Below are 14,829 nucleotides of genomic sequence, written 5' to 3' on the forward strand. Positions count from 1 at the left end.
CCGCGTGGCCCCGCCTCTGAGCTCTCCGATTGGTCAAGTGCCGCGAGGCCCCACCTTATGGCTCTCCGATTGGTCAGTTCCCCGCCACGTGATGATCATGTGATCCCAGGCTATCCAATGGCAATGGCCCACAATCCGCCCGCTGCATGATGGGATTTGTCGTGTTGCCATGGTAGCGGCGGCCTGGGGCTGAGCTCCGAATCCAAGCGCGGAGGAGGGCTGAGAGAATGTCTTCCCACTCAGTTGACGGAATCTCGGTTGTTGTAACTGAAAAGGCACCAAAGCAAATTACTGCGGAGTAAATCTCAAGGAAATAACACCAAAAATTGTTAAATACTCAGCAAGTATTTGTGAAGAGAGAAACAGAACTTACATCAGAACTGGAAAGGGTTACAGATACAACAGGTTTAAAACAAATAAAGAGACAGGGAGACAAAAAAAGGTCTCTGATACAGGGGACGACAGGTGAGATTAAATAATGATGTGGAGATGCTGGCGTTGGACTGGGGTGAACACAGTAAGAGTTTTAACAACACCAGGTTAAAGTCCAACAGGTTTATTTGGTAGCAAATACCATTAGCTTTCGGAGCGCTGCCCCTTCGTCAGATGGAGCGGAAATCTGCTCACAAACAAGGCACGCAGAGACACAAAATCAAGTTACAGAATACTGATTAGAATGCGAATCTTTACAGTTAATCAAGTCTTAAAGATACAGACAATGTGAGTGGAGGGAGCATTAGGCACAGGTTAAAGAAATGTGTATCGTCTCCAGACAGGACAGCCAGTGAGATTCTGCAAGTCCAAGAGGCAAGCTATGGGGGTTACCAATAGTGTGACATGAACCCAAGATCCCGGTTTAGACTGTCCTCATGTGTGCTATCAGTTGCTATCAGTTTCTGCTCAGAGACTCTCGCTGGCATGTGTCGTGAAGGCCGCGCTGGAGAACGCTTACCCGAAGATCAGAGGCCGAATGCCCATGACCGCTGAAGTGCTCCCCCACAGGAAGAGAACAGTCTTGCCTGGTGATTGTCGAGCAGTGTTCATTCATCCGTTGTCGTAGCGTCTGCATGGTTTCCCCAATGTACCATGCCTCGGGACATCCTTTCCTGCAGCGTATCAGGTAGACAACGTTGGCCGAGTTGCAAGAGTAGGTACCGTGTACCTGGTAGATGGTGTTCTCACGTGAGATGATGGCATCCGTGTCGATGATCTGGCACGTCTTGCAGAGGTTGCTGTGGCAGGGTTGTGTGGTGTCGTGGTCACTGTTCTCCTGAAGGCTGGGTAGTTTGCTGCGGACAATGGTCTGTTTGAGGTTGTGCGGTTGTTTGAAGGCAAGAAGTGGGGGTGTGGGGATGGCCTTGGCGAGATGTTCGTCTTCATCAATGACATGTTGAAGGCTCCGGAGGAGATGCCGTAGCTTCTCCGCTCCGGGGAAGTACTGGACGACGCAGGGTACTCTGTCCACTGTGTCCCGTGTATTCTGTAACTTGATTTTGTGTCTCTGTGTGCCTTATTTGTGAGCAGATTTCCACTCCATCTGCCGAAGGAGCAGGGCTCCGAAAGCTAATGGCATTTGCTACCAAATAAACCTGTTGGACTTTAACCTGGTGTTGTTAAAACTCTTACTGAGATTAAATAATACAAGGAATAATCATGCAAAGGGTGAAGAGGACAAGTAAAGAAACAAGAGATGGGTAGAGATGAAACCACACAGAATATGCTGGAAAATCTCAGCAGGTCTGACAGCATCAATGTTTCGAAACGTTCTCTCTCCACAGATGCTGTCAGATCTGTTGAGATTTTCTGATATTTTCCATTTTTGTTTCAGATTCTAGCGTCTGCATTAATTTGCTTTTATATATGGGTAGTGATGAGGTGTAAATGGCAGCAGAATCATTGCCAACAACTACAGTCCGAAAAAAATAGGGCAGAGGTGAATGACTCGACATTGGAGGTGTCAACAATGGTGGAGGTTTGGCAGCAGGACGAGTGGAACCTAAAAGATGCTTTTGGGAGCATAAGCAAGGGGTGAGAGCAGAATGGGATAGGCGGTCAAGGGTCCCTGTCAGTCATAATGGAGGGGAATGCTCGGTTGAGCAGAAGAAAAGGTATTTGATGATTCTGCTCCCCTGCCATTTCTTCTATCTTGAGCTTGACGCTCCCATGAAACACATTTTCTCCCCTTTTTGACATTATGATTTCCCCCACAACACCCAATCCACTCTTAAATCATCAATATGTGCCTCTCTTTCCTGTGATACCTGCCATTTTACCTCCTTTCTTACCAACATCCAGGATCTCAAACACTTTCAAGCTATTTACTTGTACTTTCAATTTAGTATACTGTTTTCTCTCCTGATAATGTGGCTTCCTTTACATTGGGGCGACTAGACACAGATTGAAGTAAATTTCAATCCAGTCCATGAGTGTGACCCCAAGTTTCCAGTCACCTGTTATTTTAATTCGCCGTCTCACTCTCACTTAAATCTCGGCCTCCTACATTGTTGCAGTAAAGCTGAACATAATGAACTGCACCTCATCCTTCAATTAAACATCTCAGAACCCTCTGGACTTAACATTCAGCTCAACAATTTCAGATCATCACTTCTGCACCTATTATTTTAAAATGGCAATTGTTAATGATTTGATTTTATTCTTGTCACATGTATTAGTATTACACTCTAAGAATAAGGGGTAAGTCATTCAGGACGGAGATGAGGAAGAATTTCTTCACTCAGAAAGTTGTTAACCTGTGGAATTCTCTACCACAGAAAGCTGTTGGGGTCAGTTTTTAAAAAACAGGGACATGGCCCCTGTGGCTAAAGGGATCAAGGGGTATGGAAAGAAAACGGGAGTGGGACACTGAAAGTGCATGATCAACCATGATCATATTGAATGGTGGTGCAGGCTCGAAGGCCAAATGGCCTACTCCTGTACCTATTTTCAATGTTTTTATACAGTGAAAAGTTTTGTTTCTTGCACGCTATACAGACAAAGCATACTGTACATAGAGAAGGAAAGGAGAGGGTGCAGAGTAGTGCACTCTGTGATGTTAGTAGTGTCGTGTTACAGTCATAGCTAGGCTGTAGAGAAAGATCAACTTAATATAAGGTGGGTCCGTTCAAAAGCCTGATGGCAACAGGGAAAAAGTTGTTCTTGAGTCGGTTGGTACATGCCCTCAGACTTTTGTATCTTTTTTCCTGATGGGAGAAGGTGGAACAGAGTATTTTTGGGGTGCGTGGGGTCCTTCTTTATGCTGGCTGCACCAGGTACCTGAATAATGCTCATTTTAGATAATTTATGGAATTACTTCCCCACTTGTTCAGATAGCATTTGGAGAGAAGGAGAAACAGTTTAAGTTCCAGGTCAATTACCTGTATATTTGTAAGTGTCACAGGTAGGCTTGCATTAACACTGCAATGAAGTTACTGTGAAAATCCCCTAGTCGCCACACTCCGGAGCCTGTTTGGGTACACTGAGGGAGAAATTAGCACGGCCAATGCACCCTAACCTGCACGTCTTTTGGACTGTGGGAGGAAACCGGAGCACCCGGAGGAAACCCATGCAGACACGGGGAGAATGTGCAGACTCCGCACAGACAGTGACCTGAACCTGGATTCGAACCCAGGTCCCTGGCGGTCCCTGGCGCTGTGAGGCAGCAGTGCTAACCACTGTGCCATATATCTCTTTCAATGCTCTGTCCAAGAACAAAAACAGGCAGGAATGGTGAGTGGGCTCTTTCTGTGCTTTCCTGTGATCAGATCCAGGGGGAGGTTCACCGAGGTTACAGATCACGTGTTATCAGTTTACGTATTCGGAGCGACGAATGGCAGCAGGCCATACCGGCATTGTTTTGTAACACTTGTTTTGATGGTCGCGCCGAGTGTTCCCGGCCTGGAACCCGGCTCTCCAGGGTAAGCTGCAGGCAAGGATCGGGGCGGGGGCCGAACTGCTGCTCGGATAGACTGCGCAGTAACTGTTACCTAACTTGACCCTGAAAATGTTCCGACAGCAGAGATTTTAGAAGTAAAGTCAGTGCTAAATCAAAACCTGGCATTTTTCTGCCGATGTATTTACGAAGGACTTATTTTGTATGTATGCAATAATCTTCCCTCTCCCTGATGACACGAAGTTTAAAGACTGGAATTTCTGAATGAACTGGATAATTACGGTTTGTGTGGGTCACCTCTTGCAGAGAACAGCTTATAGGTACAGGCGACAGATACAGCAAGTCTTCACTATGTCTATTTTTGTAGGAGCTATTTCTGAGCTACTTTCCTGACATATGGTTTTGATCATGTTGTAGTATAGGTTCTATCATTTGATTGTGTTTATTTCTAGATGCGACTGCTGCCTGCATTTGTGCTTGTTGAGAAGTGGCTGTTATTAAAACAAACCTGCAGGAACTACAGTGCAGCTACTGCTTCCAATTTGGCTTTTGTTCCTTTGAGCCGCCCACTGGACTCCATTGAATTGGAGGAACTTCAGGATTTTGTGCATCGGTCCAAGAGGCTGCTGGTGCTGACGGGAGCAGGGGTGTCCACAGAGTCTGGTATTCCGGATTATCGGTCTGAGGGTGTGGGGCTCTATGCTCGCACAGCAAGGCGTCCCATTCAGCACTCTGAGTTCATCCGCAGTGCCAAGGGCAGGCAGAGGTACTGGGCACGGAATTATGTTGGGTGGCCACAGTTTTGTGGTCACCAGCCAAATGTGGCACACAATGCTTTGAGTAAATGGGAAAGCCTGGGCAAGTTGCACTGGCTGGTGACACAAAATGTGGATGCTTTGCACTCCAAGGCAGGAAGTCAGCGCCTGACGGAGCTTCATGGCTGTTCTCACCGGGTGCTCTGTCTCGGGTGTGGGGATGTCACACCCAGGAGCCAACTTCAAGAAAAGTTCACAGCTCTGAATCCCTGCTGGGCTGCAGAAGCACACGGAATAGCTCCAGATGGAGATGTCTTCCTGACTGATGAACAAGTTGCAGATTTTAACGTTCCCCCCTGTGGGAGATGTGGCGGTATCCTGAAACCAGATGTCACTTTCTTTGGCGACACGGTGAACAAGGAGAAAGTGAATTTTGTCTATGAGCGTGTGGTTGAGTCTGATGCAGTTCTGGTGGCAGGTTCTTCATTGCAGGTGTGTGAGTGAGATTATCAAAGACGTTACATTAGGGATGTCCAACCTGTGGCCACTTGACTATGACGGCTTGGGTTTTACAGCCCAGCCTGGGGACCATGAAAGCTCAGTGATATTTGTTACTATATTGCTTGGTTTGCACTGTTTGAGTTTCACAGGCCTCAAAGAGCTGTCTCCTTAGTGAATAAATCCCAAATCAGAATAGCTTAATCTGTTAGCACGAAAAGCATCTTCAGGTATACACAGATTGATGGGAACTTGGACTTAACATTTTGGGAACTGAGTTCACACTAGTTATATCAGCACAATCTGGTTGGATTGGTCAAAACCAGCACAAAAGGTTAGAAAAATTTAAATTGAAATGAGTTACATACAAAGTCACTTACATTTGCATTCCCTTAGATATTACATGCTGGTTCAAGATTCCCTTTGCTCAAGTTAGTTCATAGAATCATAGAAACCCTACAGTGCAGAAAGAGGCCATTTGGCCCATCGAGTCTGCACCGACCACAATCCCACCCAGGCCTTACCCCCATATCCCTACATATTTACCCGCTAATCCCTCTAACCTACGCATCTCAGGACACTAAGGGGTAATTTTTAGCATAGCCAATCAACCTAACCCGCACATCTTTGGACTGTGGGAGGAAACCGGAGCACCCGGAGGAAACCCACGGAGACACAAGGAGAATGTGCAAACTCCACACAGACAGTGACCCAAGCCGGGAGTCGAACCCAGGTCCCTGGAGCTGTGAAGCAGCAGTGCTAACCACTGTGCTACCGTGCCGCCCTTATATTTCCAGTTACTGGAAATATAAATTCATATCTAATATTGTCTAACCTCAGTTGTGTTGTAATCCACCAACTGGTGTAAGTTGCTGACTGTCCTTTTTATGATATAGTCAGCGTGGTACAATAGTTGCAGGACTATTGACTGAAACTGAACAAAAATTCTTGCAGTTTACTCAGATCTGTGACATGTTCTCAATTAGCTCACACAACTGCAAACAAATTCCACCAATTTAAGAACATTTATACTAAATGACTATTTGCCTGGAACACTGTGCTGTGCTGGTATGAAGCAGCCTTGCTTGCAAACACTATTAGACTTTTCCAATCAAGCAACGTAAGTGTTATGCTAAACCATTATTAATCACTGCCGAGGCTTCAATTCTCAGAAGAGAATTGTGTCAAATTCTGGGCACCGGATTTTAGGGAGAATGGTCAAGACTTTGGAGAGGGTGCTGAGAAGATTTATCAGAGGTTAGCTAAGAATGAGGGATTTATAGAATTAAGATTATTGGCAACCGAACCAAAGCAGAGATGAGCATTTTTAAAAAAAAGGTTGTTGTGACCTGAAATGCCTGGTGGAAAGGGTGGTGGAAGCAGAATTAATAACTTTCAAAAGAGAACTGGATCTATTCTTGAAACAGAACATTTTTCAGGGTGATGGGAAACAACAGTTAGAATAATTGGACAATTTGTTCAAACATCGTCTCCTGTGCTGCACCATTCTATAAGAATGAGTCTGGGAGATATGTTTGTTTCGGAGAGTATAAATTTATTCTGATGTTCCAAGCCAGGACATCACAAGTCATTTTTTGTTAATGTTTCAGAAATTGTAAAAATTGTGGTAGCTTGTCTTTAGAAAGAAAAATATACATAACACTTTTCACAGTCCAAGGACATCACAGAGCTTTTTTTATACAAACATATGTTGTTTTGAATTGTAATCAGCATAATAATGTGGAAACTTCACAGCCAATTTGCAAGGTTCTAAATGAGAAGTGAGATATCGGCCAGGTAGGTTTTGATGGATGGATAAATGTTGGCTAGGACACCAGGGAGAACGCCCCTGTTAAAAATGTCTTGCATTTATATAGTGCCTTTCAGAACATCAAGGCACTGCAAATCACTTTGCAAGCAATTGAAATGTAGGCACTATTATGTGCTCATCTGAGAGGGCGGCCGGATCTTCGGTTCAATGTCTCATCTGAAAGATGGCACCTCTTGACAGTGCAGCATTGGAGTATTGGCCTAGGTCCTCGACATTGTACCTATTAAACTGCATGGGTGCATGGCCACACAGGCCTTGTCCTGGAGAAACATCTGGGTGTCTATACAAAAGGATCGCACCTTAAGAAAAATGGACTGCATGGTGGTGCTAATGTCAACTCAACTTCAAAGAAGTTTCTGGAGTGGGACTTGAACCCACATCCTTTGGGACTGAGCTTGCTACTACTGAGCCACAGCCGATGCCTCAGGGAGTTGCTTATACTGTGTCAGAATAGAATTCAATCCCAGCCTTTAGGTTGGGTTCAAATCCACCTTTAGACAACATACAAACCCTTGTGGTTTATAAACTAACATTGCTGATTTTGTTGTGTATAAATAGGTCTATTCTGGATATAGGTTCATCATTGCAGCCTATGAGAAGAAGATACCAATTGCATTACTGAACATTGGGGATACCAGAGCAGATGAACAGGCTACTCTGAAAATCAATGCTCGATGTGGAGAGGTGCTGTCCTGTATTCTTCACCTTTGAGACTGTGGCGCTGCAAACCTGAAAATTCCTCATTACAGTACTGGTAATATTTTTTAAAAGTGTTTTGTTGGGGAAAACAAGTTATTTGTTTATTAGTTGAAATTCACTCTGTAGTTCCTCTTCCAGCAACTGTTAGGGCTGTTTTTTAAAATAGGGAAACAAAAGGTAGGACTGGTGGAAATGAGTCAATGATTCAATGGCATAATAATCCTAAAGTTCAGAGTGCACTTACTGAGTGAAATAGTGTTTCTTAGACTGTATGGATTTACTTACAAGCAACTTTATCTTCATATTCACTAATTTCTAACTTAGCATAACAATATTCTTGCAATTTAAAACAGAGCAATTTGAGGTGCTGAATTATTCCATACACTTGAAAAGTCTACCTCGGTAAAAAACGCACGGTGGCACAGTGGTTAGCACTGCTGCCTCACAGCACCAGGGATCCAGGTTCGAATCCCGGCTTGGCTCACTGTCTGTGCGGAGTCTGCATGTTCTCCGTGTCTGCGCGGGTTTTCTCCAGGTTCCTCCCACAATCTGAAAGACGTGCTAGTTAGGGTGTAAACTCAATTTACAAAATAGTGGTTGAATGTCAGTCTTTACAGGTAATTGAGTTTGTGTCTTTATATGCCCTGTTTGTAAACAGAACTCCCACTCACCAGATGAAGGAGCAGTGCTCTGAAAGCTTGTGGCTTGTGCTACCAAATAAACCTGTTGGATTTTAACCTGGTGTTATGAGACTTCTTACTGTGCTTACCCCAGTCCAGCGCTGGCGTCTCCACTTCATTTGGAAGGACAGAAGTAAATTCTACCTGTCTAACTCTTCAAGGCTGAAATCAATTAACTCTGCAGTCCTGGAATCCTCTCAGTCTGTCTGGCTCAGCTCTTTGCTACATGAATGCATCTTTACAATGAGTTATGTGCACTCTTAAATATTTCACCTTTCAACAAATGTACATCTGCTCGAATGTTTTGCAATCTACAGATGCTGAAATTCCTGTCCGAACTGGTGTACTGGTGTATTACTTGAACTGCTTTCCACCATGCTCTCCATACCAGTCCTCTGATCTTACTCTGTTAATCATTGTTTGCAGGTAAGCTGGGTTTGAAGACAGTACATGTACATTTTCACATTGTTTACCCAAGGCATAAAGAATCTCTGGAGATCCTGTGAAACTTGTGTAGCATTCATGCGATTTGGGTTCTCACATTGACCCAATCCAGAACCTGTGTGTCCTCTCTCTTCAAATCTTTCCTCCCATCTGTATTTTTGATCTTCCAATATTGACGTCCAGTGTTGAGCATCTCACAGGGACCTGGGGCTTACTGAAACCAGGAATCTTCAAATATATACACCAGTGGATAACTAAAATCGTACAAAAACAAATTTGTATATTGTAAATTTTTCCAAAATATTTGTCATAGTCATAGAGGTTTACAGCATGGAAACAGGCCCTTCGGCCCAACTTGTCTATGCCCCTTTTTTTTAAACCCCTAAGGTCGTCCTGATTGCCCGCATTTGGCCCATATCCCTCTATACCCATCTTACCCGTGTAACTGTCTCCATGCTTTTTAAAAGACAAAATTGTACTACTACTACTACACAATTCCACTACTATCTCTGGCAGCTTGTTCCAGACACTCGCCACCCTCTGTGTGAAAAGATTGCCCCTCTGGACCCTTTTGTATCTCTCCCCTCTCACCTTAAACCTATGCCCTCTAGTTATAGACTCCCTTACCTTTGGGAAAAGATATTGACTATCTAGCTGATCTATGCCCCTCATTATTTTATAGACTTCCATAAGATCACCCCTCAGCCTTCTACACCAGAGAAAAAGTCCCAGTCTATCCAGCCTCTCCTTATAACTCAAACCATCAAGTCCCGGTAGCATCCTAGTAAATCTTTTCTGCACTCTTTCTAGCTTAATAATATCCTTTCTATAATAGGGTGACCAGAACTGTACATAGTATTCCACGGTAGCACAGTGGTTAGCACTGCTGCTTCACAGCTCCAGGGTCCTGGGTTCGATTCCCGGCTCGGGTCACTGTCTGTGTGGAGTTTGCACATTCTCCTCGTGTCTGCGTGGGTTTTCTCCGGGTGCTCCGGTTTCCTCCCACAGTCCAAAGATGTGCGGGTTAGGTTGATTGGCCAGGTTAAAAATTGCCCCTTAGAGTCCTGAGATGCGTAGGTTAGAGGGATTAGCAAGTAAATATGTGGGGGTAGGGCCTGGGTGGGATTGTGGTCGGTGCAGACTCGATGGGCCGAATGGCCTCCTTCTGCACTGTAGGGTTTCTATGATTTCTATGAAGTGTGGCCTTACTAATGTCTTGTATAACTTCAACAAGATGTCCCAGCTCCTGTATTCAATGTTCTGACCAATGAAACCAAGCATGCTGAATGCATTCTTCACCACTCTGTCCACCTGTGACTCCACTTTCAAGGAGCTATGAACCTGTACCCCCAATCTCTTTGTTCTGTAACTCTCCCCAATGCCTTACCATTAACTGAGTAAGTCCTGCCCTGGTTCAATCTACCAAAATGCACCACCTCGCATTTATCTAAATTAAACACCATCTGCCATTCATCAGCCCACTGGCCTAATTGATCAAGATCCTGTTGCAATCTGTGATAACCTTCACTGTCCACTATGCCACCAATCTTGGTGTAATCTGCAAATTGACTAACCATGCCTCCTATATTCTCATCTAAATCATTAATATAAATGACAAATAAGTGGACCCAGCATTGATCCCTGAGGCACACCACTGGTCACAGGCCTCCAGTTTGAAAAACAACCCTCTACAACCGCCCTCTGGCTTCTGTCATCAAGCCAATTTTGTATCCATTTAGCTACCTCACCCTTAATCCCGTGAGATTTAACCTTATGCAACAACCTATCATACTGTACCTTGTCAAAGGCCTTGCTAAAGTCCATGTAGACAACATCAACTGCACTGCCCTCATCTACCTTCTTAGTTACCCCTTCAAAAAACTCAATCAAATTTGAGAGACATGATTTTCCACTCAAAGCTATGCTTACTGTCCCTAATCAGTCCTTGCATCTCCAAATGCTTGTAGATCCTGTCTCTCAAAATACCTTCCAACAACTTACCCACCACAGATGTGAGACTCACTGGCCTGTAGTTCACAAGCTTTTCCCTGCAGTCCTTTTTAAACAAAGGCACCTCACCTGTGATTATCGATGATTCAAATATCTCTGCTAGGGGACCCGCAATTTCCTCCCTAGCCTCCCACAACATCCTGGCATACACTTCATTAGGTCCTGGGGATTTATCTACCTTGATGCGCTTTAAGACTTCCAGCACCACCTCCTCTGTAATATGTACACTCCTCAAGACATCACTATATATTTCCCCAAGTTCCCTAACATCGATGCTTTTCTCAACAGTAAATAGTGATGAGGAATATTCATTTAAGATCTCACCCATCTCTTGTGGATCCGCACATAAATGACCTTGCTGATCCTTAAGAGGCCCTACTCTCTCCCTAATTACTCTTTTGCCCTTTATGTATTTGTAGCTCTTTGGATTCTCCTTTGCCTTATCTGCCAAAACAATCTCGTGTCCCCTTTTTGCCCTCCTGATTTCTCCCTTAATTCTACTCCTACACCCCCTATACTCTTCAAGGATTCACTTGATCCCAGCTGCCTATGCATGTCATGTGTTCCAAAATTAATGAGGTGCTGATAGCTCTATTTTATCTGTTGCAGAAAGTTGCATGATGTACAAATAGTAATTAAATGCAATACATTTTATTTGGTCTTATGGAAATTTGCTGAGTACAGTTTCTTATGCATATACAAGGAGGAAAATATTACAGAACAATATAACAATCCATGTCACTACAGTGCAGCACCTACATCATGGCTAAAAAAAATAAAAAAGATGGGTCTTCATGCTCCCTCCCCAATACAGATACACCCAATAATCTAAATTGGTGATATGTCCTCCAAACCTGTACCAGGCATTGATGATACATTGAGGGGTACTGGAATGAGGCAAATATGGAGTTTTAGGAAGCTCTTCCACCCTGGAGTCACAGTTCATTGTTAGACAATTAGTCAGCCTTAGAATCCTATCTCTCCCGTACCAAAAAGCTCTACGTCAAGGAGACCGCATGCTTTTGCTGGTTCAACCTACTCTTGTACAGACGTGTTCCAGCCCAAAAGCGTTCTGCTGAATGGCAGGCAACAGCTCCAATGATGCAACTCTCCTCTCCAAGGCCACGCACCTGCAGAAGAACCAACCTGAGAAAAAGGATATTAGGGAGTTGAGCAAAGCAATTAAGACCACCGACTTGCAGTTATTGCAGCCACACCAAAACAGGCCACTTTAACTCAACTGACCACCATCCTTGGCCTCTGCTCCCTTCAGCACATAGGCCTTTTTCTAACTGCCATCATTTTGTTGGTAGCTACATCTGTAGGGAAAACTAATGGCTTGAAGTTGCATTAAGCTAAGACCATTTTCTACAACGTAACAAGTACTATCTTAGGCAAAGTAGGACTGACACTTGGAGTTTCTCATCTAGTATTGGTTACATGGATGTTGTAAAGGATTTGAGGAAAAATGCAGAGAATGGCCAAAATGATTAAAACCTCAGAGCTCCGTTATGAGGATAGACTCCAAGAATTGGGCTTATTTACAAAGATAAATGCAGACCAATAGGGAATATGACAGCTGTTTAAAGTGAGGAAGCACTCGGATACATTCCGGTTTAATAGGCAATTCCAAATTGATTGGGATGATGGTCCCAACTATAACATTTGTAAGCAGTGTTAGGTTAGATGCTTTATAAAGTATTTATCAGAATACCACAGCCTGAAACAAATTGTGATACATGTTTGAGTTAAGGACTGTTACAGTTCTTTCAATTGGGAACATTCGGGATTGGAATTTTGGGAAAAGTCTGTTAGCAGTGGAAAGAAGGGCCGCATTAAGGAATCCATTTTATATTCAAGCTTGTTTTTTAAAAAATCTCCCAACAGTGACTTTTGGAACATACAAACCTAGAATCTAAGAATGAGCCTGCCATGCTTTTCTCAAGGTTAGCAACAGCATAATCTGTGAAGGGAACTACTTATTCTTTGTGTAATTTTGACATTTGAGAGATAAGCATATCCACAAAAAGGAAAGGCAAAATATTGCAGATGCAAGCACAAGTAAAAACAGAAAATTCTTGGCAAGTTATTTGTGGAGAGAGGAACAGTTATTAAGTACAGAAGCATGGAAAGTGGGAAGGGGTGGGAAGAACATAAGGAGTGTGATGGAAAGCAGATGTAATCTAAATGACAGAAGATGGTGGTGCAAGGCAACAGAGGGGATAATGGGACAAGTGGGGAACAAAGATCTTTCTAGAAGAGCTGGAAATGGAAACCAAGTAAAATTCATGCCACACAAGTGCCAGTCAATGACCATCTGCAACGAGAGAACCTCCCCATCTTCCCTTGACATACAACAACATTACCATCACCAAATCCTTCACCATCCTAGGGTTACCATTGACCACAAACTGTACTGGACCAGCCATATTAATGCTATGACTATAAGAGCAGTCAAGAGGTTGGGAATTCTGCAGTGAATAACTCACCTCCTGACTTCCCAAAGCCTGTCCGCCATCTATAAACCACAAATCAGGAATATGATGGAATTCTCTCCACTTGCCTAGCTGAGTGAACCTTGAAACCATTCTGGCCAAAGTAGCCTGGTTGCTCAGTACCTCATCTACCACCTTAAACATTAATTCCACCACCACTGGGACACAGTTGCAGCAGTTTGTACCATATCCAAGATGCAGTGCAGCAACTCACCAAACCTCCAACAGCACCATCCAAACCCACAATATCTACCACCTAGAAGGACGAGGGCAGTGGACAAATGGAAACACCAGCACTTGCAAGTTCCTCTCCAAGTCATACACCACCCTGACTTGAAACTATATGACTGATCCTTCACTGTCACTGGGTCAAAATCTTAGAATTCCCTTCCTAGTAGCGCTGGAAATGTTCCTACACCAGATGGACAGTAGCTCACCACGATAATTAGGGACAGGCAAACGATGCTGGGCTTGCCAGCATTCCATCAAAAATAATGGTTACGATCGGAAATTGTTGAACTCAATATTGAATCCAAAGTGCCTAGTTGATAGAAGTGTTCCTCAAACTATCATTGAACTTTGTTGCAATACTGTAGGAGGTCACTGTGGGATGGAGAATTAACAAGTGGAGGAGGATTGTATGGGGTGGGTTCAGAGTGCACCCTGAGTCAGTTGGATGCACATAGGCGCAGTGACATCCTGGAAAGCTAAAAGTTATCACTCCACTCCTGGGAGCCTGGAAAAGCTGCTTTGAGCTCGCTATAAGAGAACAAACATAAGCAGATAGGGACAGTTCTCCTTCACCCCCACAATAGTGGCAGCTGGGTGGGGGAGTCTCTGCTCAGCAGTTTCACGATAGCTCGGATAAGGCACTCGTAACAGAGGAATGAACCCTGCATCCCGTCGCGCTGCAACACAACGCCACATATACAATGCTGCAATTAAAAACACTGAGCAATACCATTGAAACTTGGACGTGGTGAACAATAATTCTTCAGAACAGAAGCTTGTGACAAAAACAGGCTCAATATTGTGATTGTCGCAGAATTATCAATGTACATGAATGATTATACATTTCTGTACAGAAGTCTCACTAATACAAGTATACATAGTCAGCATTACTATTAAAATGAAGATTTTTGGAGCTGATTAGGTGAGGCAGATATAACAATGAAATGCAAGAATCCAGAATATAAAACACAAATTCCCTCATTTGTTTAGAGTAAACAGTTTGCACTTTGGCATAAACTCGCAGAGAAAATGAGATTTTGATTCACAAATTAAAGCTTGCTTAGAAAGTCTTCAGAAATCATTTAAAAAGAATTGACATTTATCCCTGATTTAGCTTTATTGCGTAATACTACAGATAGTTGCATAAGTAAAGATTCTTTTCAGTAGCTTTCTCAAGGACGGTGGTTCCAGACTGAGATTGGAAATTTGTGGCTGATCCCAAAAGTTTTGCCTGGGAAGCAGTGAAGGAAGACAACATCTAAGAAGCACCTTTGAGATTATACCGAGAGGAGGAAGA

General features: G+C 43.7%; 1 protein-coding gene across 6 annotated transcripts; it reads left to right on the forward strand.

Moving 5' to 3' along the window:
• Positions 1–213: 213 nt before the first annotated feature.
• sirt4 (sirtuin 4) lies at positions 214–10,115 on the forward strand. 6 transcript variants are annotated; one of them, XR_013499373.1, is made up of 5 exons: positions 3,817–3,914; positions 4,342–5,136; positions 7,532–7,727; positions 8,331–9,661; positions 9,995–10,115. XR_013499373.1 is itself a non-coding variant. In XM_078226879.1 (4 exons), the coding sequence occupies exons 2-3, from the start codon at positions 4,342–4,344 to the stop codon at positions 7,682–7,684; spliced, it is 948 nt and encodes a 315-aa protein (XP_078083005.1). In that variant the 5' UTR covers positions 3,817–3,914; the 3' UTR covers positions 7,685–7,727; positions 8,331–9,857. The 6 variants fall into 6 exon arrangements, 5 of the variants coding, with proteins under 5 accessions (XP_078083008.1, XP_078083006.1, XP_078083005.1 ...); XM_078226879.1 differs by lacking the exon at positions 9,995–10,115 and having other exon boundaries at positions 8,331–9,857; XM_078226882.1 differs by lacking the exons at positions 3,817–3,914; positions 8,331–9,661; positions 9,995–10,115 and adding an exon at positions 214–298 and having other exon boundaries at positions 7,532–8,241.
• The last annotated feature ends 4,714 nt before the right edge of the window (positions 10,116–14,829 follow it).

The sequence above is a fragment of the Mustelus asterias genome, chromosome 13 (assembly GCF_964213995.1).
Source record: "Mustelus asterias chromosome 13, sMusAst1.hap1.1, whole genome shotgun sequence".
Lineage (NCBI taxonomy): Eukaryota > Metazoa > Chordata > Chondrichthyes > Carcharhiniformes > Triakidae > Mustelus > Mustelus asterias.